Genomic DNA, 22,587 nt, shown 5'->3' with positions numbered 1-22,587 from the left:
CAATACACAGTCAGCCCCGTACCCCTCAAAACCAGGAGAAATGTGCTAGGGCTCAGGCTTTTCTGCAGTGCTGAGTTCCCCTGAAAGCTTTGTTTTTCTGCACACACCCTGGGAGTGGGAGGTATGAGTGTTGGGGGAAACCTTGTACTTTTGTCTTGATGTAAAACTCAGTCACACCTGAACGGCGGAGCCTGACTCGGGGGGCTGAAGTTTACATGAACCCAAACAAAGCACGAGGCCTCACCAAATACTATGCAAGCAGAACTCCCCAAGTTTCACAGTCCTGTGCTCAGTGCTAGGGAGCTCCTTAAATCACTGTGGTTCGGGGCAAAGCATTACTTTCGTGTATATTTCTCTGGAGAAGGAGAGATATGTCATCTCTCGGTATTCAACCCTTTCTGCGAGTGACCCTTATTTAGTTGAATAAAGCTCTTTTTAGAGTCTATTACTTCTTCCAGAGCAGCAAGGCAGTCAAGGGTGCTTCCTTCACTCAGAAATGCAGTGCATAGGAACTGCCAGACCGAGGACCCAAGATCCATCTCCTCCAATGTCCCCTCCTTAACCGTGCCCAGTACTCATTGTGTTGAAAAAGGCATGAAGTCCAGACTAAAGAGCTGTTGGACAATCTCTCCTCCACAGGAGGCTTCACCTGATTCTCTAATAGTTGCAGATTGCCTAGAGCCCCAGAGCCTGAAGTTTAAATCTCTCTTCCAAAGAAAGCAGGTCTTTTCCTAAGCAGAAATGACTCAGCTAGGAATCAGATCTATTGTTATTACCTGGGATGCTTCTTCACTCCCAAGCTATGGGAGCTGGCACCTGTTCTGCCATGTCATTTTTATCCCATATATGGGATCCCACCTACTCTGCTGCTTTCATAGCATAGGTCAACAAAGACACGGAGAGCCCAGTCCCTCTAGGCACCAAGCACCCGCCTACAAAGGCTAGAAGCCTTTTGACTGATGGTGATCCTGCCTCTTGCTGGCTGGGGCATATAGCCTATAAAAAGGCACAGGGGAAAGCCAATGAGTCTTTGCCAAATGAGGAAGATAATTTTTCATATTTCTAAAAGAATGCTGAAAATCACAGGGAACAGCAGCTCACTGATGTATGCGGAGGTCGTTTAGAGATGGATTTACAGGATGGCAGTTCCCTAGACAATCAGCATCCAGCTTGGTGCATCTTTTGAAAGGGCTTAAAAAATCTCATCTTTTCTTTAAAAATGACTTTATAAAAGCGTTTTCCTCTGCTGGGTGCAGTACCGTTGACCTGCTGATTCGACAAGAGCAGGCGTATGATACAGTCATAAAGGGAGCTGTCACTCAAAGGCTTTGCATTTGTTTATTTAAGGACCCAGACTATTCTGCCCTGACATGCTGCGTTATGACTCCCTCAAGGCTCAGTCTTGCGGTCCACGTGTATACAGAACCTCATTAAGGCCACTGGAAGTTTTACTTGCTCCAAAATTGACAGCTCAGACTCCCAGACTTGATTGGAAGCTGCAGGCAGGTTTTCAAGGGGAGCGATAATAAATATAACGAAGAAATAAAGTTGCACAAGCAACAGGCATCTCAGCCAAACTTCAAGACTCATCTACAGTTTAAAAGGGACATTGAATAAGTGAAAGGGATTCATAGCAATCATACAAATCACAGAGAAGTGGGGCTGGAAGGGACCTCCAGAGGTCACCTAGTCCAGAGGTTCTCAACCTTTTTTATACCAGGACCGATTTGTATACATCAATGGCCAGTCCTGACCCAGTGCCGCTCACTCCCGACCCGCTACCCCCTACCCCAGCCCCCAGCTCCCGCAGTGTGCGGGGCAGAGGGGGGAGGCATGGAGGGGGCCCAAGCAGCCCCTCGCAGGCTGGAGCTCTGCCAACCTGCAAGGGAAAACCATGATTTCCCACGTTTCCTCCTTTAAAGGAGAAACCATGTTTTAAAAGTTTGTTGATCCATTTTTAAAGTATGCTTGCAACCCTTTCATATATTCTTGTGACCCACTTTTGGGTCACAACCCAGAGGTTGAGAAACACTAGTCCAATGCCCCTGTCTGACCCACAATCATCCTTATCCAAAACCATTTTATACAAATCCATAATCTAACCTCTTAGTAAAACTACCATCAACTCTGACATGACATAAGGCATAACACAAACTACTACAAGATCATTTCAAGCTGGACATAAGGAAGAATTTCTTTACTGTCCGAGCCCCCAAGGTCTGGAACAGCCTGCCGCCGGAGGTTGTTCAAGCGCCTTCATTGAACACCTTCAAGATGAAACTGGATGCTTATCTTGCTGGGATCCTATGACCCCAGCTGACGTCCTGCCCTTTGGGCAGGGGGCTGGACTCGATGATCTTCCGAGGTCCCTTCCAGCCCTAATGTCTATGAAATCTATGAGTAAAGCAGGGGACAATGGCAGCCAACATCCCGCTTCCATTAAAGGTTGTTAATATATGCTTAAGAGATCCCAGGTAGAGGGCCATGTCCCCTGCTACAGGAAAAGGCAAAAACCCCTTCAGTCTATACCAACATAACCATGGGCTAAAATTCCTTCCTGACCCCAAATATGGTGATTAGTCTGACCCTGAGTGAAGAGGCAAGACCCTCTAGCAAGAAACATCTGGCATTAAGTCCCAACAGAAGCACTGGCATGCCTAGCCTTTGCTGCAGCCAACATCCAATGCCTCTGAGGAACACTTAAAAACCTAACACAAAGCAGAAGAACAGGGGGAAGGGATTCCCTCCCAGCACCAGGAGGCAACCAGCAAAGCCCAGAAGCACGGGAAATATCCATAGTAGAGAAATATGCAACCCTCAACAGGGATGCCAATTAGTGGCACGTGGGGACATTTTCCTTGGCATGCCAGGAGGTGTGATGAGAAAAATGTAAAAAAAATATATTTTTTTTTAAGTTGCCGCTCCGGGCTGCTCCCCAGGTCTGTGGTGGTGCAAGCTGGAACCTGAAAAAATCAGAGGAGCTGCTCCCACCTATTTTGCAGGTTCCCACATGCATCCCCCCACCCCATCGCTCACTGCTCCCTCCTGATCAGCGAGGAGGCAAAACCCGTGGTTTTAAATATGGTGCAGTTGTTGCCTCTCAGCCAGTCAGTAACACACTGTGGAGCTGCCATGGCCCCTTGGCCAATCAGCAATGAGTGGCAAAAATGGCTCCATATTTAAAACTGCGGTTTTTGCTTCCCCACTGATCAGGAGTGAGCAGCAAGCAGCGGGGCACACAGGGGACCCTTCAAGATTAAAGCAGCTACTGCACAGCCCACTCCCGCTGTTAATTTGGTCGGTTCCTAATCATGGATGATTCATAGGGGAAGAAACAATGGGGCATGTGCCCCCCCCTCCCCAATTTCCACCAAGGCTACTGGCAGGGGCCCAAGCAGCTCGTGCCAAACTGCTGACCAGGTCTGGAGCTGGGGCTAAGGTAGCAGCAAGCAGCGTGAGCCCAGCCACACCAGCCTCCCCTGGCACCACCTCTGGCACTGCCTCTGTCCCTGCCTGCCTGCCTGCATTGTTGGGAGGGGGGAAGGGACACCAGCAGTGGCAGTGGCCACCACCTCATGGGCCCAATGCCTGTGCCACTTGTCCAGAAACCTGCATTGCTGGGGGGGGGCTGGCATGGCTGGGCTCTGTTGGCTGGTCCTTGTAGTTTCTTCCTCCTCTTTCCCTTCCGCCCTTTCTTTTTTTTTTCTCGCTGCCTCCCCTCTTATTTTCTTACTTGCTCCCCTCTTCTTTCTTTCTTTTTTTTCCTCTCTCTCATCACAACTTGCTTAACCAAAAAAGAACACACAACAAAAAAGATAGCAGATGAATTTTTATTTATTGTCACCAGGTTTAGAATTTTTAGAAAACCTGGTATTTACTGTGAAACCTCCAACATTTATGATTATTAACTATATTAATATGCACTGCATCCTGCCATGTCCTCCCCCCCGCTCCAGTTTCGTTTTTCTGGCATACTGGCACTCCAGCACCTTACAAAGTAGACCTTTTTTTTTTTTCGGTGCTCCGGCCAAAGACGTTGCCTACCCCTGCCATAGTAGAACACAGGCATAGCTACACCTATATCATCTCCACCCAATGGTGATGCCACCTCTTCTTGAACACCTCCAGTCATGGAAAGTCCACAACTTTCTGGTAGTCTATCCCACTGGTCCACACTATTCAGCGAACAGCCACAAGAATGATTTCTTCTCTGAAAAATGTGCCCTACAGTAAGATGATTAAGAAGCTTAGTCAAGTTTGTTTGTCCAAAAGAATGGTAGTAGCTGAGATGATAACTTGAAGAGATTTCTGATAGTAAAGGGGTCTTTAGTGAGAAAATACAGAACAAAGCAATGGCTGGAAGCTACATCTAACACAAGTCAAATGAACTTTTAAGAGTAAACACATCTGACAAACCAAGGGAACACCTTATCTAGACTTGTGATGGGTTCTCCACCAGTCTTTACTGAATCATAGAATCATAGAAGTCGGGTCGGAAGGGACCTTGTAGTTCTTCAAGTCCAACCCCCTGCCTGGGCAGGAGAGAAACTGGGCTCAAGTGACCCCAGCCATGTAGGCATCAAGCCACTTCTTAAAGACCCCCAGAGTAGAAGCCAGCACCACTTCCCTTGGAAGTTGGTTCCAGATCCCAGCCACCCTGACTCTGAAGTAGTTCCTATGGACGTCTAATCTGAACCTACTCTCCAACAACTTGTGGCCGTTATTTCTTGTTATCCCAGGGGGCGCTGGGGGAAACAAGGTCTCCCCCAAACCCTTCTGGTCCCCCCTAGTGAGTTTATAGATGGTCACAAGGTCCCCCCTCAGCCTTCTCTTGTGAAGGCTGAACAGGTTCAGGTCCCGTAGCCTCTCATTGTAGGGTCTGCCCTGCTGTCCCCGGATCATGCGGGTGGCCCTCCTCTGGACCCTCTCAATGTTGTCCACATCCCTCTTGAAGTGGGGCACCCAGAACTGGACATAGTATTCCAGCTGCGGCCTGACCAGTGTCGCGTAGAGGGGGAGGATCACCTCCTTGGCCCTATTTGAGATGCACCTGTGGATGCACGATAGGGTCTGGTTAGCCCAGCCAACCGTGACCTTGCATTGTCGGCCCATGTTCATCTTGGAGTCAACGATGACTCCAAGATCCCTTTCTGCCTCCGTGCTCTCAAGAAGGGAGTTTCCCATCTTATAAGTGTGCTGCTGGTTACTACTGCCCAAGTGCAGCACCCTGCACTTGTCAGTATTGAAACGCATCCTGTTTTTGTTAGCCCACCCCTGCAACCTATCCAGGTCTTGCTGCAGTCTTTCCCTCCCTCCTAGCGTGCCCACCTCACCCCAAATTTTGGTATCATCAGCAAATTTGAACAGGTTGCTTTTCACCCCGTCATCCAAATCGCTGATAAAGAAATTGAAAAGCGCAGGCCCAAGGACCGAGCCCTGGGGGACTCCACTGCCCGCTTTCCCCCAGGTCGAATATGACCCGTCCACCACCACCCTCTGAGTATGACCCTTCAGCCAATTAGCAATCCATCTGACTGTGTAGGCATCGATGCCACAGTCACCTAGTTTTTTAATGAGGATGGGGTGGGAGACAGTGTTAAAGGCCTTGCTGAAGTCCAGAAAGACTACATCCATGGCGACACCTGCATCAGATGCTTTTGTGACCTGATCGTAAAAGGCAATCAGGTTGGTCTGACATGACCTGCCCCTAATGAAACCGTGCTGGTTGCCCTTGAGCATCATCCCCAATGCCAGCCCATCACAGATGTGCTCCTTGATGATCTTCTCAAAGAGTTTCCCCAGGATTGAGGTAAGACTGATGGGCCTATAGTTGCCCGGGTCCTCCCTCCTCCCTTTTTTAAAGATGGGGACCACATTGGCTATCTTCCAATCATCTGGCACCTGGCCCGAGCACAACAAGCACTCGTAAAGCCGTGCTAAGGGCCCTGCAATAACCCGTGCTAGCTCCCTCAACGCCCTGGGGTGGAGAGCATCCAGACCTGCTGACTTGAACACGTCCGGCCCCTCCACAAGCACTCTAACTCGGTCCTCCTCAACCTTAGGTCTTGGGGCGTTCCCCTCGAGTCCATCTTGAATCACGGTGGGGGAGTCCCTGTCCCTGCCCAAGAAAACGGAGGTGAAGAATTTGTTAAAGAGGTCTGCCTTCTCTTCTGGCGCGACCACCAGATTGCCCAGCGTATCTTGCAGGGGCCTCACATTTCCTGGTGCCTTCTTCATCCTCCCTATATATTTGAAAAAGGACTTTTTATTATCCTTGATCTTGGACACTAGTCCTAGCTTTATGTTCCTTCTTAGCTTTCCTAACAGCCCCCCTACAGGCCCAAGCAGTGGAGATATACTCTTTTTTGGAGATAGTCCCCCCCTTCCACCGGGTGTACGCCACCTTTTTGGCAACCAAGCGTTCCCGGACTTCCTTGGTGAGCCAGGGAGGCTTTTGGGCACTCTTGCCCCCCTTGCTTCTTGTTGGGATCGTCACCTCTTGGGCCCTGAGTATCGTCTCCTTAAGGAACGACCACTCATCTTGGGCACTGAGTTCCCCTGCCCTCGAGAACCCCAGCGCCTCTCCCACCAATCTCCTCAATTCGTTGAAGTTGGCCCTCTTGAAGTCTAGGGCTACCGCCTTGTTGTAGGCCCTTGACACCCTGCGCTGGATGATGAATTCCAGCAAGCGATGACCGCTATCACCCAGGTGGTCAAGGACCTGGAGCCCCCTTACCAGATCATCGCCTGTGGCCAGGACCAGGTCCAACAGGGCATTTCCTCTGGTGGAACTGTGCACCTCCTGGGTTAAGTGAAGGTCCTGTATCTCAGCCAGGAACCTCCTAGAACGGTCCGACATGGCTGACTGCTCCTCCCAGCAGATGTCCGGGTAATTTAGATCACCCAAGACAACTACATCCCTTGTCTTAAGTGCCTCTGCCTTTCTTTAAAAAAATGCTACACTTTATATAGAGCTGTTGGGCTCAATACCAGAATATTAGGCAAGGTTCTGGCCCATATTATCCTGGATGTTGAGAATGGATGATTATAGACAGACAGACATAGTACCCCAAGCAGAGTTTTCCCTCACAAATGGAGAAAGGCCAGGAATAAAGCCATAGAAAACACTAAAGATTTTGGTATTCCTCTTGATTTTATATGTAAGATGTTCAGGTACTGTGCTGGTGGGTGTGTTGGTGGATAGATGGATTAAATAAATAAATGGATGGATGGATGAAATAAAGCACTTAGTTTTGAGCTAGTTCAGCACAAAAATGCATATGTTCAACCTGCCAGCATAGCTCACGAGAAATGCATCGTTACCCCATTTTTCTCCATCAGGTCAGGCCCCCATCTTGACTCGCAGGATGCATTGTAGCAGCTCAATTCACCACAACACTTCAGTGCTTTCTTGGAAACACAATCTACGCTAGGAACAGAAGCCATATGAAAGAATGGGGCCAGAAGGCCACCACAGCAGTTTAGGCAATCAGGTTGAATGGGCCCAAAATGATTCAGCTCACCAAGCCAAGCTGTTCCAATTCAAGACACCTTGACCTGAAACAAAATAGAAAAATCAACATAAATTTTCACATGGGAGACTTTATTTTTCAGAAACTGCATTTTCTGCTATAAAAGTGTTGTTGGAAAATTCCCAAATGGTTTTAATAAATAGAATTAGGCCCATAAACTTCTTCCACAATTCTCTGGTTTTCTCTCTTTGCTGCTTGGACCAAGAAACAGGGAGGAGACAAGAGCATAAGAAGAAATGAGGAAGGGGAAAAAATGTGTTTCTTCAAATGTAATGCGTCTAACTGAGAGGCAGAGGAGTAGCTTCAAAAACTGTGTGCTAGTACGAGATTGCAAAACTTGTTTCTTCAGTCACAGGAAAGCTGTACTTACGTTATATTTTATGCTTACTACTAGATTGACCTTCGTGATGACCCCAAAACTTTGGCTCGACTGCTCTATATGAAGGAGAAACCCCTCACTTATGAACACGGAGTGAAGCTAGCTAAAGAGGTATCACTGCTGCACAAGACCCCAAAAACAGAGACTACAGCTAGTCTGGCTTATTGCTTCACAATTTGATTCTTTCATTTTTTTATCCTTTCTTGGACTCAAACTATAACCTCAAACCCAAACAGACCGTACCTTGAGCTTGTCACTTGCCTTAGTGTCACTATTTGATGAGCACACCAATGAATCTATGGTACATAACTAGCATGTGGCGGTACATTTTCTCTATCAATGAGAAATCTGAACAAAACGAAATATCTTTCTTTGATTAAAGAACATCCACTGCAGTATTTTAGTACATGTAGGAATAGCTACATTGATGTAGCATATGCTATTTTCCACATCTTGATAAATCAGGCTGCACATGGTGGAAAACATTCATTTAAATGAGCTTATCAGGGCAACCTGTGGTTTTTCTGAACAAAAGGTCACATCGGTGTTCAGCAGAGGAGTGCATTCCACTTCTAAAAATATGAATTTTTATAGATGCTGAGATGTTCCATTTAGCCTGCAGCGTTCAAAACAAATTGGGAGGTTTTCATCCAGGTCAGAGCTTGCCCAAGGTTTCAGCATTATTGGGTCAGGTGTTTTGGACAGGTGAACCTCTACGATAGGTTTGTCAAACTCCCTCTGTACCTCAAGCCAGATCTAAGTCCCCACTCTGCAGTGGTGGCAGATCAAGTGGCTACAGGGCAAACTTGGTATCAGCACAGCCCTCGCTTGCCCACCTACCACCCATGCCCATGTCCAATGGAGCCCCAGGGCCCTGGATTGTGTGACAGGCTCCAACCCCTCCCCCCACCCCAGCACACCCCCAAATGCCCTGATAGGCCTTATGTTTGATAGCCCTTCACATGGCTTCCTAAAAACTGATCTCAAGAATCTCTCTAGTACTATATGGGCCATAGACTTCTATTTTACAAGATCAGCTTCTCTGTTTTGTAGTTTATTACTGGTCTAAGTAGCCAGAAGGGAAGGTGGAAATGACTATATAAATATACCTATACGAATGCCTGCAGTATGTGCACCTATATATCTGACTTGTCACCCTAGAGACATTGGTTGTGCTGGCCTTTACAGTAAACTCCAATTCACCTATGAGATAACTCACCACTGTGGTTTAATTCACTATTAAGCTAATTCCCTATGCTTCCTGTACAATGATAATTGGTCACTACTGGATAATTCACAGTCGCCTTGGGGTGATGAATTAACAGGGGTTTGCTGCAATCAGATGGCTCTAAAGGACCAATCAGAGGCTGAGCACTTGAATTTATCCAAATTCATTTTTGTGGGCTCTGCATTTGCACATTGTGGATAGAGCTTTGCCTACAGAAGTGGGCAGCTTCCAGCTCAGTAGTAGGCTCCCGTATAAAACCTAATCTGATACTGCCCCTTTACATGGAGAAGTGGAGGAAGCAGACCAAGGCACAGAGAGACATCAAAAGGCAGCATAGTTGGGCTGTGTTTCTTGGCTGCGCCAATGCCTCCTGGAAACCCTCGGGGTCTATGTGGATGCCAGGTTGCAGGGGCTGAATTCCCAGCTGCTTCTGCTCAGAGAAACTTGTTACTCAGTGCAATATTTCCTAGGAAGCTCCAAACTGTTACACCCAGACCTTCTCTTCCTGGCACAACCCAACCTACGACACTTAGTCGCTCCAGTTCTTTCTCTGGGTTTATTGTTTTTCCCCCACTTTCTCCCTTCCAGTGGGTCTCACAGTCATCCCACACTAGGAAAGAAGTCAGGTATAAGTCAGAGCTGGGACCTAAACCGCACTTAAAGCCTTGGGTCGTTACATGTCGGGGAATTCTATGCATACAAGAATTGCAAGGTCAGACATTTATATGGGTCATAAGCACACGTGTGTCTCCTATTTCCCTGTTCTCCAAGCCGTGCATACTTACAGTCTCTTTCTCTCTCTCTTATTTAAGATTGGAGCACAGTGTTACTTGGAATGTTCAGCCTTGACACAGAAAGGTCTTAAAACAGTCTTCGATGAAGCAATCCTCACCATTTTTAACCCAAAGAAGAAGAAAAAACACTGCATGAAGTGCCATGGCTGCTGCACAGTTGTATGAGGTCACTTGAGAAGCAAAGCAAGACAATGCTAATGTTCAGTTAAACCACGCAGGCTAGAATGTCAACGAGAGGCGCACACAACTTTAATGGGGAACATGACCAGAAAGGAGTCCTATTTAATCATATAGGATTCCTCCGTTCTGTGAAACCTCCAAGCTGTACCATGGTAGGCCAACTAATGTTTATTTGCTTTCCTAACCCTACAGAGCTATCTGCAGCCTGTTCCCACATTATGCTAGACTGCACTGAGCCAGTATGAAACATGATGCCTGCTAATGGCCAACTCCATGAATCAGATGAAGGTTCTGTGTGTAAAATTTGAAAGACACTATAATGGAACCAAAAAAACCTTCATTTGAGGCCTTAAACACAAGTTGATCAAAAGTATGAAGCTACAATATGTAGGAATTGAATATGAACGGATCAAAAGCACACAAAGTTCTTTCAAGGTTTAATATGCAAGATATACATTATAAGCAGGATATACTTTCAAATAACTTTTCTTTATAGAAATATAGGATTGGGGTAGGGGACTTCCCAGGCCCCTAAGCTCAGTCCAATATAAGATATCTGTTAATTTCAGGATCTACTTTACTTTGTCTACATAAATGAAAACAAATGTTGCTTTCACGTTAACATAGCCGATATCCATCTATCACTGCACTCGGACTATCAGAACTGATCAACATTTACCTCCAGACTTAAGGAATGTTCTTTTTATTAAAAAAATGCAGATAACTGTATTCATGGAAATGTACAGGCTGAGCCATCTTTTCAAAAGCTGGGAGAGGGGAAACAATATTAGTGAAAAACATGAAAACAAAGAAATTGTGTTACCAAAGAATATTGTAATAGATGTGAGGTATCAGCGTGGAAGAACCTTCCTTCCAAACTCAGAACGTTAAAGGGCTGCATTTGTAAATGCAGGTGTACATTTACTGTATAGACCAGGCTGATTTCCACACCTCCCCCAGCAAGCGACAACAAAACCAGACCATGCCAAAGCTCACGTTGATTTTAAGTGCTTTACAATGATCCAATTGCCTTATATGAAATAGCTTTCTAAAGATGCTCTCATGGAAAGTAATTAACTCAAATGGAGTTTCAAGCATGTCTTAATGGTAGTTGTCGCTCTGCTATTCACTGTTTTGAGAGGTTGTTGGGGTTTTTTTCCTCCCACGCTCATTATTCTACATGCAACATTTAAGGTATAGTGTAGGTCTGATACTCAGGAACTTTCTTTCATGCAATTTGCAGAATGATGTGCTACAGCATGTAGTACTGAAACAGGAAACCTAAATCTTAAGGGAATGAAAGCTGACAATAAGCATTCTCTGCTGTTGAATAAAGCGTGCCTTTCCACTGCGGCTTCTCCAGGGAGCCTGTTGTTTTGCACATCACAGTACGATGCTGTTACAATACAGACATTGAGAGATGAACTTTAAGGGTGTCTTATTACTTGCATCTGCTTACAAGTACCCTGGAAATGCCCATGTAACTGTCTTGTTATGGATTTCATTTCTGATAACACCTCTCCCAGGCATAACATTTCAGTGCTAGCACATCTGTGTTTCTAGTCTCAGAATGTAAATCCCTGACAAAAGCAACTTCCAGAGTTGAAATTTTCAAATACTGCTTGAATAAATAATGTTACTGCACCCTATCACCCCAGGGAAGTAATGGCAAAAGAACAACAAAATCTCCTCTGCCCTGCCATTATTTGGAATAGCCAGCACTCTGCTTTTTGCAAGGCCTGTACTGTGCTCCAGCTTGCACAAGGGCAACTGAAAACCTCTGCCATTAAGGGAAGGTTATGGAACCAATCCCATGGAACCAATGGGATTTGGAGTAAGGCCCAAAATAAGCAACAGCCTAGATACAGGGCTTGACTCTGCACCTATTAAATCAAAGGCAAAACTCTCTTGTGATGATGATACTTGCAAACTTTTTGAAACAGATAGTTACAGCAAGGGCATCCTAAATCAGTGGGAAACCACCTGTTGTAAATATAATGGCAAACGACTCAATTTCTGGTCAGTAAATGCAACTCGCTATCCCCTACAGCCCCATGAAGTCTGTGTTCGCTGTGCTATTGATCTCAATGGGAGTAGGGGCAGGCACTCCCAAACTGTACATGGGAGTAGAGATCACCAATTAGCTCTTCTATACAAGCGTGGCCAGGTGAATTTGCAAAGAAGTGCATTTTATTACAACAGTGCCTGGTAAAACTGCACTAACCATCTTTTCCTCATGGTGCATTCACTTGGCTGAAAATGTAGTTATGGTAAATTACCGATGCTGAAGAATGTCTGGAGATGTCCTTACAGCTCAGGTATACGTCCCTAATGAGCACCCATAGCTGTTTCATTGTCAAAGAGATTCTCTTTAAATATGCTAACAAAAAGGTTTGGGGAAACGTGGCTCAGGTGGAGAGAGAGCACAGAGTTGATGCAAGTTACTTTTTCATAAAGTTTCCTTCAATGTGAAAGGACCGGTGGCTTGGAATTAAGTGACAGCATCAATTCATACCTTTGCTGCCATGCAGCTACTATGGGCAGCGGTGGGAATTCTTTTAGATGGTACACAGGATGCCAAGTAAATTAATATGAATATAAAGATATCTGAGGAGCAACCAGAAAGTTCAGACAGAATGGATACATGAATACTTAGCAAATAGTTTACTTACCTAGGGTCCAACCCAAAACCTACTGAAATTCTACAGATGCTGTATCTCGACTTTAAAGGTGAACCAGGCTCTGGCTGAGGTTGGCAGTTGATTTCAATGGAAGTAAATTGGGATGCCTGTTTTGTTCCCTATGAATTGCTAGATGCAGAGTACATACTTACGTAGAAGCAAGGTAGAAATAGATGCCAAGTCTGTTTTAGCTGAACTGCAACACAAGCCCTAAGGTGGGGGTTGCCAGATATTTTTATAGCTTCTCAAAACAAAGAGAAAATAAAATTCTAGACTGACAAGCTCAGTTTAAGACATAACGAGAACATTGGAAAAGTGCAATGCAATATTCTCAGCATACATCTGAGGAAGCCACAAATAACCAAATGACAGTTTTTGTGTGCTGCATAATATCAGTGACATATGATAAATCAAAAGGAAATCAAAATCAATTTCACATAAAAAGGAAATTGCAACTTGTAACATTAACATAACTGCAGTAGTTTGCAGAAATTAAATAAAAAAAGACTCTGATAGTAGAGGCTAAAAAGCTAATATAAAAAGCTCAGTATATTAAAAATGCAGAAACTCCTATAAATTGTAGTGGAAGCAAGTAGAGGAATATTATTTAGGAAAAAGAATATTTTAATTAATGCAAGGCAAGACTTTTTTACACTTATAGAGTGAAATAAATCAATTTTGCTGGGTGACATATTTATAAATTAAAGAAATACATGCAAGTTGCTAATGACCAAAATTTGACCCTCTTCAAAAAAGAAATAGCCTTTGAATTCGGTGTATTTTTTGTTCCATGCCATAGAGAAGGAATGTTTTAAAAGCAGCCATTATTTATGTAGGTCCTAAAGGCCTCTTTAATTACTCCCCTAGTGTTTTCAAGGAAGTACATCTCTATGTACAGAGCAGCATTTATGAAAGCAGCTACCCAGTTGTATAACTAAATTAACCTTTTGCGATGAGAGCAACTCAACTTCCACAGGCAAACATACGCTTTAGAAGCACAAACTGATATTCTTCCCAAATACGGTAGGCAGAGATAAGGAGATCCTTTGAAAATCTAGCCAATAGTTAATTGTGTTTTTCTGTTACAAAGACAGCAGATGACAGTACCGATGATGCTAAGGAAGAAACAAGGGGAGGAACAGAAACAACATATCATTTTCAAGCACCATTAGGAACAAAAAGAAACTACACAGGTTTTCCCAGTAAAAGCAGACAGGTCACCTGGTTTTAAAATACTGAGAGCTTGTAGCTTCCCCTGGAATAGAGGCTCTGAATTGATAATAAAGAAAATGGTATTTTAAGGCTTAGGAGAGTAAGTAAAGAGTAACCGCTCCAGGAAACTACTTGACAATGACCCTTTTACTCAATTGATACCAGTGCCTTTTCTGAGATACCTGCTCCCTTCATTAATATAGCCAATGATCATTTCAAATGCATTTAAATATCAAAGGAGCGTGCTAGATCCTAGCAAACTCATCTGCCTTGGCCCTTTTTGAAACCTTAGTATTCTACAAGATCTGGTTTTAATTCATAACAGAAGGGTGAATAGGGTTCTAGCAAAGGACCAAAAAACCCCAAAAAAACAAAACCCCCAAACCAAAATTAAGCCTTTTGATTACACCAGGTCTATTCCAACGCAGTATGTATATCGTGTAGGATAGGACACCAATTACATACTGTGTCTAACCAGCCCTGCATGTCAGTGCAGTCGGTTAAAATCACACTTCCAGGCTGCTCCAGGGCAGCCAAACTGAGCGCTCAGACTGACAATCCAGACCTGAATGTCTCAGCTAGGAGCCTGCATGCACTTCATTGCTCTGCCTTTCAGGACACGTCTACACCATACAAAGCAAAGGTGGAGACACTAGCCGGGGTAGCGCATGCCCGGCAGAGTAGGGGCTAGTCCGGTCCCAGAGCCTGAGTCAGCCTGGGTTTCTCAGCACAGCACTGTTCTGCGCTGCGTAGACGTGCCTTTAAATGCCTTCTGCCACAGGTAGCATGCAACATGCAAAGTACCATCTATTACCCCAGATCAAGAAACCAAATGTTTTTCTCATGCTCTACCTAAGGAAGGGACAAAGCTAAAAAAACACTGAAGTCAGTATGAGTCTTTCCTTTGACTTGAGTGAGCTTTGGCTTCAACCCTAAAATCCATTAATAATCCAGAAACTGAAATCTAAGCATTACTCAAGAGCCAAGACTTAGCTACACTTGCTTGCACTACATTGCACCTTATTTTTCAAGGAATTCTCTCAACTCCAACTTTCCCATGGCCTGTTCCACAGGAGTAAGAGTGGCAGGATCCTCAGCCAGCTGTCCTGCTATGTTAAAAAGCCCATTTAATTAATTCCTGAATCAGTTATGTTTGGCCATAAACACTTGTGGTTCGCATGCCAAAAAGACAATCAATTTTCTGTAGGTCCTTCCCCTTCTTCTGTAAGCAGCACGTTTAGCACCGAAACAGTCCCTGGTAGCAGAGCCCCAACATTTCAGCGAACTTCTGGAAACAAAGTAGTGAATAAATGTGGAAGGGGCTGAGGCAAAACCAAACCCCTGACATGTGACCCTGCCAAACCAAAGCAAATCACTCCCAATAATGGATGTCTTAGTGCTGCCCTGAGCGGTTTTAGGGTTGTAACAAGCAAGTGGCTGCATCTTGTTGTGGAAAAACCTACCTTTTGTGCAAAGCAGCTGTGTCAGTCATCCAGGGCTCTGCTCATGAGGTGCATGTACTTAATATCACACTGATAGTAGTGCAGGCCTTGAACAAGATACTCAAAGTGGCCTATGTCTCTGGGTAACCAGTTTGAGATCCCAGTCCTCTGAATTTTAGACCCACTCTGAGCTATCTCAAGTTGGAGACCCGGAAGGTGAGGCATCCACAGTCACTTGTTACATCTGAAAATCTTGGCTTTTTGCAATAGGAAACTTCAGCCACTGGTGACCATCCAGCAGCGCATCCTTGGTGCAAGCTGCAATATGTCACTAGAGCAATTTAAGCCTTGCTTGAAACCAGGGGCAGCAGCACTGATACAAAACATGCTTTATAGCTTAGCCCTTCAGTAAGACAGCTATAAGCTGTATTGGCACAAACACCAACAGCTGCAACAGATGGTGAGGACAAGATCTGTGAAAAGTTTGCTGTCTGTTTCCATAATCCATCTCCCCTCATTATCACATCAGCCAGCTATGCAACATTGGCAGCATGGTGGGAGGTTTTATAGGAAAAAACTTCAGCTGAGGTTTCTCATCCTGCTGGCTGCTGCTACCTGAAACATTTCTCTCTCTCCTCACTGGATGCTGCTCATATGCCCAGTTCAGCCCCGTGTTTAGTCATAGCTCCTGGCCCTTTCCACAGCTTTCCACTGCAAAGGGGGAACAATACAAGTACTTCATCTGGCTCAAAGCTGAATGAAAATGTCTCTGGTTCTTGTTTGCAGTGAACTAAGTGTGTTTGCAAACACATTTGCAACATAGCATCAGAATAATGCAGCATACCCTCTTGATGCCATGGGAATTATTTGTTACACGGATGGTACAATACACGTCTCTAATTTCACCTGTTTTGTTCTTTATATTTACCTGTCCCAGGAAACTTTGTCATGTTTTAAGTGCTGGTGAAAAATCTGTAAATGACAGAACTCTCCTCCTAAGTACAGACAATGAATTCAGTCTTTGCAGGTTAGTCTAAGATGCATAGATTGAACCAATAAGCAAGTGAACAGACATTCCCTTTGATTCCAGAAATGCAGCCACATGAGTGCAGTGGACCAGGCCAGAAGCCCCGGGAGGCTAGAGCTCCACTGGAGCAGACAACTTGGGCCAAGGCTAGCCCACCCACCCTCTAAGTGAGGGTTTGCAGGGGATGTGCAAAGCATCCTGGGATGCTGGGGGACTGTGAGTTAACTTGAATCTGGAGCAGATCCGGGACAGAAGTTCAATAAACCAATTTAACCTAAATCAGTTAAGTCTGATACTACATCTATCCTAATTTATCTTAAACTGGTTTCAGCCATTTTGAAAGTGGTTTATGTGCACTTAACTTCTGTTGTGTTACAGATTTCAACTGGTTTCCAATCACTTATATTGGTTTATGGGCAATTTCTGTTCCTAGCCTCCCGGTTTGTAGCTCTAGCAGGAGGGGAACAGCATTTCTTCTAATAGGAGGTGAGATCAAAACAAACTAGGTCAAAGAGACTTTCTAGGGATATCTGTACCCCGCGTAAAAATGAATAAAAAAATGTTATCAGTGCAAATATTCATAAGGGAATAAAGACCCCCTGAAATCAATGGGAAGGGACTCATTGTTTTCCAAGGCGCAAGTCTGCAATCTGAGTTCTGTTCCTAGAGCACAGTGAAATTAACCAGGTATAGACATTTTTTGCACAGTAAAGATGGGATTAAAAAGTTAATTAGGAATAATGCATGCAGTACAAGAGTAGAATTTACTTTTCTACATTAGGCAGAAACACAAAGTCAAATTCAGGAGGCATAATCTGTAGCTTTGGGCCCTAACATTAAGTTACAATATCTAAGGAAGAGTCCAATAATTATTATTAATAAAAATGCTTTCCATCTATATATTTTTAATTTTAGTTAGAATTTGTATTTGTCATGGAGGGAAATATAAACTTTCCTACGTACTTCTGGGAACCCAAACAACAGCAGAAAAGATAGTACATAAAACATCCTATAAGCCAAAACAAATTTAAATTTAACAAATTTAAATACCCAAACTGGAAAAGGGGGGGGGGGGGGTTAAAGTCCTTTGATTTTTTTTAAGTCTCTTTAAATAGGAGGATGCCAATAAACTTAAAGCACCTTGATAGAATCATTTCATTAGGCATCTCTTACTCTATAGACAAGAAAACATTCCATAACTGAATCTTCTGATTCAAATATACTTTCTTTTGAGTTATTATCGCTCCTTCAGGAGCCAATGGAAAAATTCTATGGGAGGCAATGGCCACATCTACATGAGACACTGACTGCACAGTTGTTACTACGCAGTCATTTAGTACTTGCGTATACAAGTGGCTTTTTAGTGATGCTGACTGCACAGTAGCTCATTACTACTGTGCAGTAGTGTCACATCATGCTTCATAATTGTGAGCTACTGTGCAATCAGCATCTCCTGTAGACACAGACAATGTGGAGAGATTTGAACACTTTTAAGTTTTTTCTCCAATTTTTTCATCTAAAGACCATCAAAATGTTGAGGAGATGGTCACAATAAGTCAGTTCCATCCCATTTTCTAGCTATATCCAGGAGATTCCATCATTGCCAATGAAGAGCTGAAATGACCCGATCATATAGAAACATATAGACATTCTTTTCTTGTTATATAACTGTACTGCAGTTTTCCTTCCCCATCACCACTCTACCTAGTAAATCTGTATGATTCAGTTAATCTATAAGGCACCTCTCTACCCTGCTTTCTTAATAAATCTGTGTACACCCCAGCTGAGAAAAATACCATTATTTTTATTTTATAATTTTCATCTCTAACGAATTTTATTAAAAAGTGCCAGTGTTTAAAAAAAAATCTTTTGGATGGAAAACAAAACAGTTTTTGATAAAAGATTCTGGTCTCAAAAAAAATAAATAAATCACAAAATAGAAAAATATTTTTAGGTTTTGGCTTCTGCTTTTCTATCCAAACACAAAAAGCTTTTCCAAAATGAAAACTGATATGAAAACAATGGTTTTGATAAAACAAATGAATACTTTTCATCAAGAAAATGTTTCAATGAAAAGACTTTGTTACACGTTAATTTTAGGCAGCTCAGGGAGTGGGGGTGTGCGAAATGGGCCATATATGATTTGGATTTGGCCTGAATCTGGGACAGTGATTTGATTTGTTGATTCGGATCACTGTCCCTGATTTGATTCAGCTGAATCTGAAGATTCAATGCCGATTCAGAGAATCAGCGATTGGGCCATAGACACAGCTTTAAATGTTTTTCTACATACCTCAAGATACCAGGCATGGCTCATGAACGCCGCGATGCTGGGGCAGAAGCAGCATCCCACAGGAGTGTGGGTGGCCCCCTGGCATGCTTGGTGGTGAACCTGGAAGTGGACCAGAAGTACTTCTGGTCCACTTCCAAGTCCACCAGGGAGCATGCTGGGGGCCCCCCACATTCTCCCGGCTCAGTGATCAACCATGGGGGGACCCCAAGTGCCCTGCCAGACCCAGGAGGCACCAGTCGCTGAGCTGAGAGGGCACGTGCTTCCCGGTGGACCCAGAAGTGGACCGGAAGTACTTATGGTCCACTTCTGGGTCTGCTGCTGAGCATGCTAGGGACCACCCCGCATTCCTGAGGGACGCTCCATCTGCCCCACCGTCTTAGCATTCACAAGCCGCCTGGTACCTAGAGGTATGTAGAAAAAACATTTAAAGCTGTGTCTATATCCGAATCGCTAGATCTTTCTGAATCGATTTGGAGGGTTCCGATTCAATTCGATTCGATTCGATTCAGAGAGATTAAAGGGTATCCCAATTCAATTCGATTAGGAGATTCAGCCATTGAATTGGGCCAAATCTCCACTGAATCGAATCAGGGACCAAAGCTTCGCACAGTCCTGTCAGGGAGCTCCTAACCCCTGGACTGTCCATACATTAAGACAAGTAAACTAGTTTTAAGCACCCTTTAGGCATCTTAAAGTTATGTCATTCCAGGGCAGTTTTATCTCTGATCCCAGCTCATGTTCCACTCCCAGAGATAAGCCGCCTAAGTTCCCACTCCCTGGCCACTCCCCAGAGATAAGCCGCTTAAGTTTCAGTCCTGCAGCAAGTCAGGATGCAGTGTTCCTTTTCCCCACCATCTTCTTCTGTGTGGACAACTCACTGCTGTAGCTTCTGTTCAGGCCCCTGCTGGCCATCCCTCGAGTGGCAAGTCACAGCCGTGCAGGTTGGGGACAGTCAGACAAGGGTTTTAACCTAAATATGTAACTACTCTAAACTCAAACTAACACTAACACCAATCAATAATTGAAAAACTATAACAAGGCCCAAAGATTTCTGACTTGTTGTAGTCCTGCCTCCAGCCTTATCTACTCATTTTGTTTTGCTTTTAAAACAAAACTACCTTCTCCTACATTGTCTGAAGTTTCCTCTTTTATTCTTAAGACTGCACAAACAGAAGAGTGGAAGGACACTGTGCAACACCCAACCCTGCAGCCCAGGGATTGCCTTTAGTGAAATTAGATGGGACCGAGTCCAGTGCATGTTTTATCTAGGTAATGCCTGCACAATGTGATCCATCATGTCCATGCCAATAAAAACCCCATATAAAACATCAAATGAAAGCAATAGGGGAAGGGAATCAAAGTAGCACTGAGGGAGGATCCAAGGCTTCCTTTGTGGCACAGCTACCAAAAAAGCTGGCTCCCAAATTGAGGCCCAGACTGTCTAAGGGCTATAGGGGCCTATCTCCCAGTAAAGTGAAAACCTTAGAGAATCAGGGCCTTAGGGCTTCAATTCAAGCCTTTTCACTTCTTCAGTTCTACGAGTTTGGGGTTTAATCCCTGTTGATGACCAGGATGAAAATAATTACATTACAACATTTTTCCAAGACAGAGTTATGCCTTGCTGAGGTTGAACCTGGATCCATTGGCATCATATGTGTTTTGCTTCACCGTACTGTGCATTTCTCGGCCAGGTTCTGGACATACTTGTGTACTTGGTTGGCCAGACAAGAGTTTAGACCACTTCTCTGATGAACTTTCACTTTGATTCAAGGTTGATTGCACTGTAATTTATATCTGTGTAACTGGTCTTCAATCTGTAGGTCTCAAAACGTAACTGACAATTCGATTTTTTTTTTTAAACGGTTTCTACCTGGGGACTGTGCTGATGGTTTGTTTTGAAGGTAACAACCCACATTCATCGCAGGATTGTCATGCCAACGCTCTATCTTAATTCCACAGTCCCACCATATTTGCCCAAAGCTGGTAGCTTCCAAAGCAGTGCTAGAACTGCTCCAGTGCATGCAGCTGCTACGGTTAATGCAGGTGATGATAGGTGGGAAATTAGAACCTAAACTTCCGTCCATGCAAACTTTCCTTGATTTAAATGCATATCTTTTTATTGAATGAAGAGTTAGTTACTTTGGAGAAAAGGGGCATTGGCAGAATTCTGTTACAAAGGGGTTTAATCTCTTCACTCTTGAGCAGAAATGGTCTGGGGCAGGGAGAGGAAGTTATTAGGTGGGGAGAGTGTCACAGGACGGATTTTGAAACTGCTCCTCTCAGCAGCACTTCAGTTCCAGACAAATATGAAGGGACCACAGTGTAAATTCTGACTTGCCTTAGTTAAGGTACACCATGATAATAGGGATGGCGGAGGGCCACCTTGAGGACGCTGAGGATACGTAAGAGGAGGTAACAGTGAGAGGATGACAGCACTTAAGGGCTTTCTGAGTATAAGGGGCACAGAACCCAGTTTCATCTATTTTGTTACTGGAGCACTTGTTAAGTAAAAATATTTCACTGAAACCTGAGGTTCTCTCCTTCCTTTGATTACAATGCACAAAAGAGTTTTCTTTCCCTGTTTCCCTTTTATATTCTAGCAATGGTGAAATAATTTATAGTACTTACATTTGTTCATGAAGTCAACATAATGTTATGATTGCAAAGCAGAATCTAGCATACTGTAAGTCATTTCCTTCGGAGATAGCAAGTTAAGAAATCCAAGGTATGCTTTACTTTTTACAAATAACTGAATGGTTGTACAGTATCTGCTAAAAGATTTTAAAGGCATCCTATGTGCAATGCAGCTGGGTTTCTGGGGCTGATAAAATAAGAGGATTAGCCTTAGGACGTTATGTTCAACATTAAGGTAACATATCTGTTCTCAGTGATGATTCAGAGTGTTTCAAAATTCAAAGCAGAGCAATAAACTTTAAACCAAAAAAAATATCTTTTTTCTAGCAATCAGGTTTTGCATATTAAAAAAAACCTCATGTTAACAGTGTTAGTTTTTTTTTATTTCAAGCACGTTATTCTGTATGCTTTTGCTTACCCTCTTATAAACATGTAATTATTGTATATTATAACAGTTCCTTAATATCTTCTATTGTACATAGTTTATTTTATATATTTACTAAATAAATGTATTACTAAGTGCTTTAAAGGTATCATTTGGAAAGGGTATCTATAAAACAGTCCTGTGCCTCTATATTTGTTTTCTAAGATAAAAACAGATTTCAGTTGATTATAGTCTGAAGGACATTTCAAGCAAAGTGTTATATGAGCAGGAAGAACCAAAAACATATCTAGGGTTGCAACCAAAGACTCCACAACCTGTTATCTCAAGGGCCCTTCACAATCTTACATACACTCTGAACAAAAAAGACAACAATACAGTGGTTTATTTGACTCCAGGGATAGAAGTTCTTAGGGAAGACAGACAACAGCCTATCAAAATCCTGTGTAGGATCTAGGAAAACAGAAGTAGATGCGACTTCCTGAGAGATCACTGTGTAGTGCCCCATTATCACAGGCAATGAAGTCATGGTCATTTCCTCCAAAGATGAGTGACAAAGTGATGCTTTATAGTCTACCCAGTCAACGGTGAGTCAGCAGCACCTCAGGATCATAAGTGCCCAGGGCACTTTCTAACATCACTCTAACGGGGCATTTGATTACCCTGCAACCATACACTGTCGGGCCTCATCCTGCAGCCTGGGTGGTTATTGAAAAGACTGAATCAGATGCTGCTGAAACAGGCTACTTCCACTTTCTCAACTTTCACCAAGAACAGAAGGTTAGTGGTATTTGGCAAAACCA

At 43.8% G+C, this 22,587-nt stretch overlaps 1 protein-coding gene across 1 annotated transcript in view; it reads left to right on the top strand.

The window, feature by feature from the left end:
- Nucleotides 1-21,935, top strand: part of RHOJ (ras homolog family member J) — a 97,102-nt gene extending 75,167 nt beyond the window's left edge. Inside the window, exons 4-5 of the mRNA XM_006264242.4 lie at nt 7,927-8,022; nt 9,952-21,935. Of these exons, the coding sequence (XP_006264304.1) occupies nt 7,927-8,022; nt 9,952-10,098 (243 nt within the window). The 3' untranslated portion in view covers nt 10,099-21,935. The remainder of the gene's footprint in view (nt 1-7,926; nt 8,023-9,951) is intronic.
- Nucleotides 21,936-22,587: the final 652 nt, after the last annotated feature.

Source organism: Alligator mississippiensis, chromosome 2 (assembly GCF_030867095.1).
Source record: "Alligator mississippiensis isolate rAllMis1 chromosome 2, rAllMis1, whole genome shotgun sequence".
In the NCBI taxonomy this organism is placed as follows: domain Eukaryota; kingdom Metazoa; phylum Chordata; order Crocodylia; family Alligatoridae; genus Alligator; species Alligator mississippiensis.
Note: the sequence above shows the minus strand (reverse complement) of the source record. Positions and strands in the feature narration are given on the sequence as shown.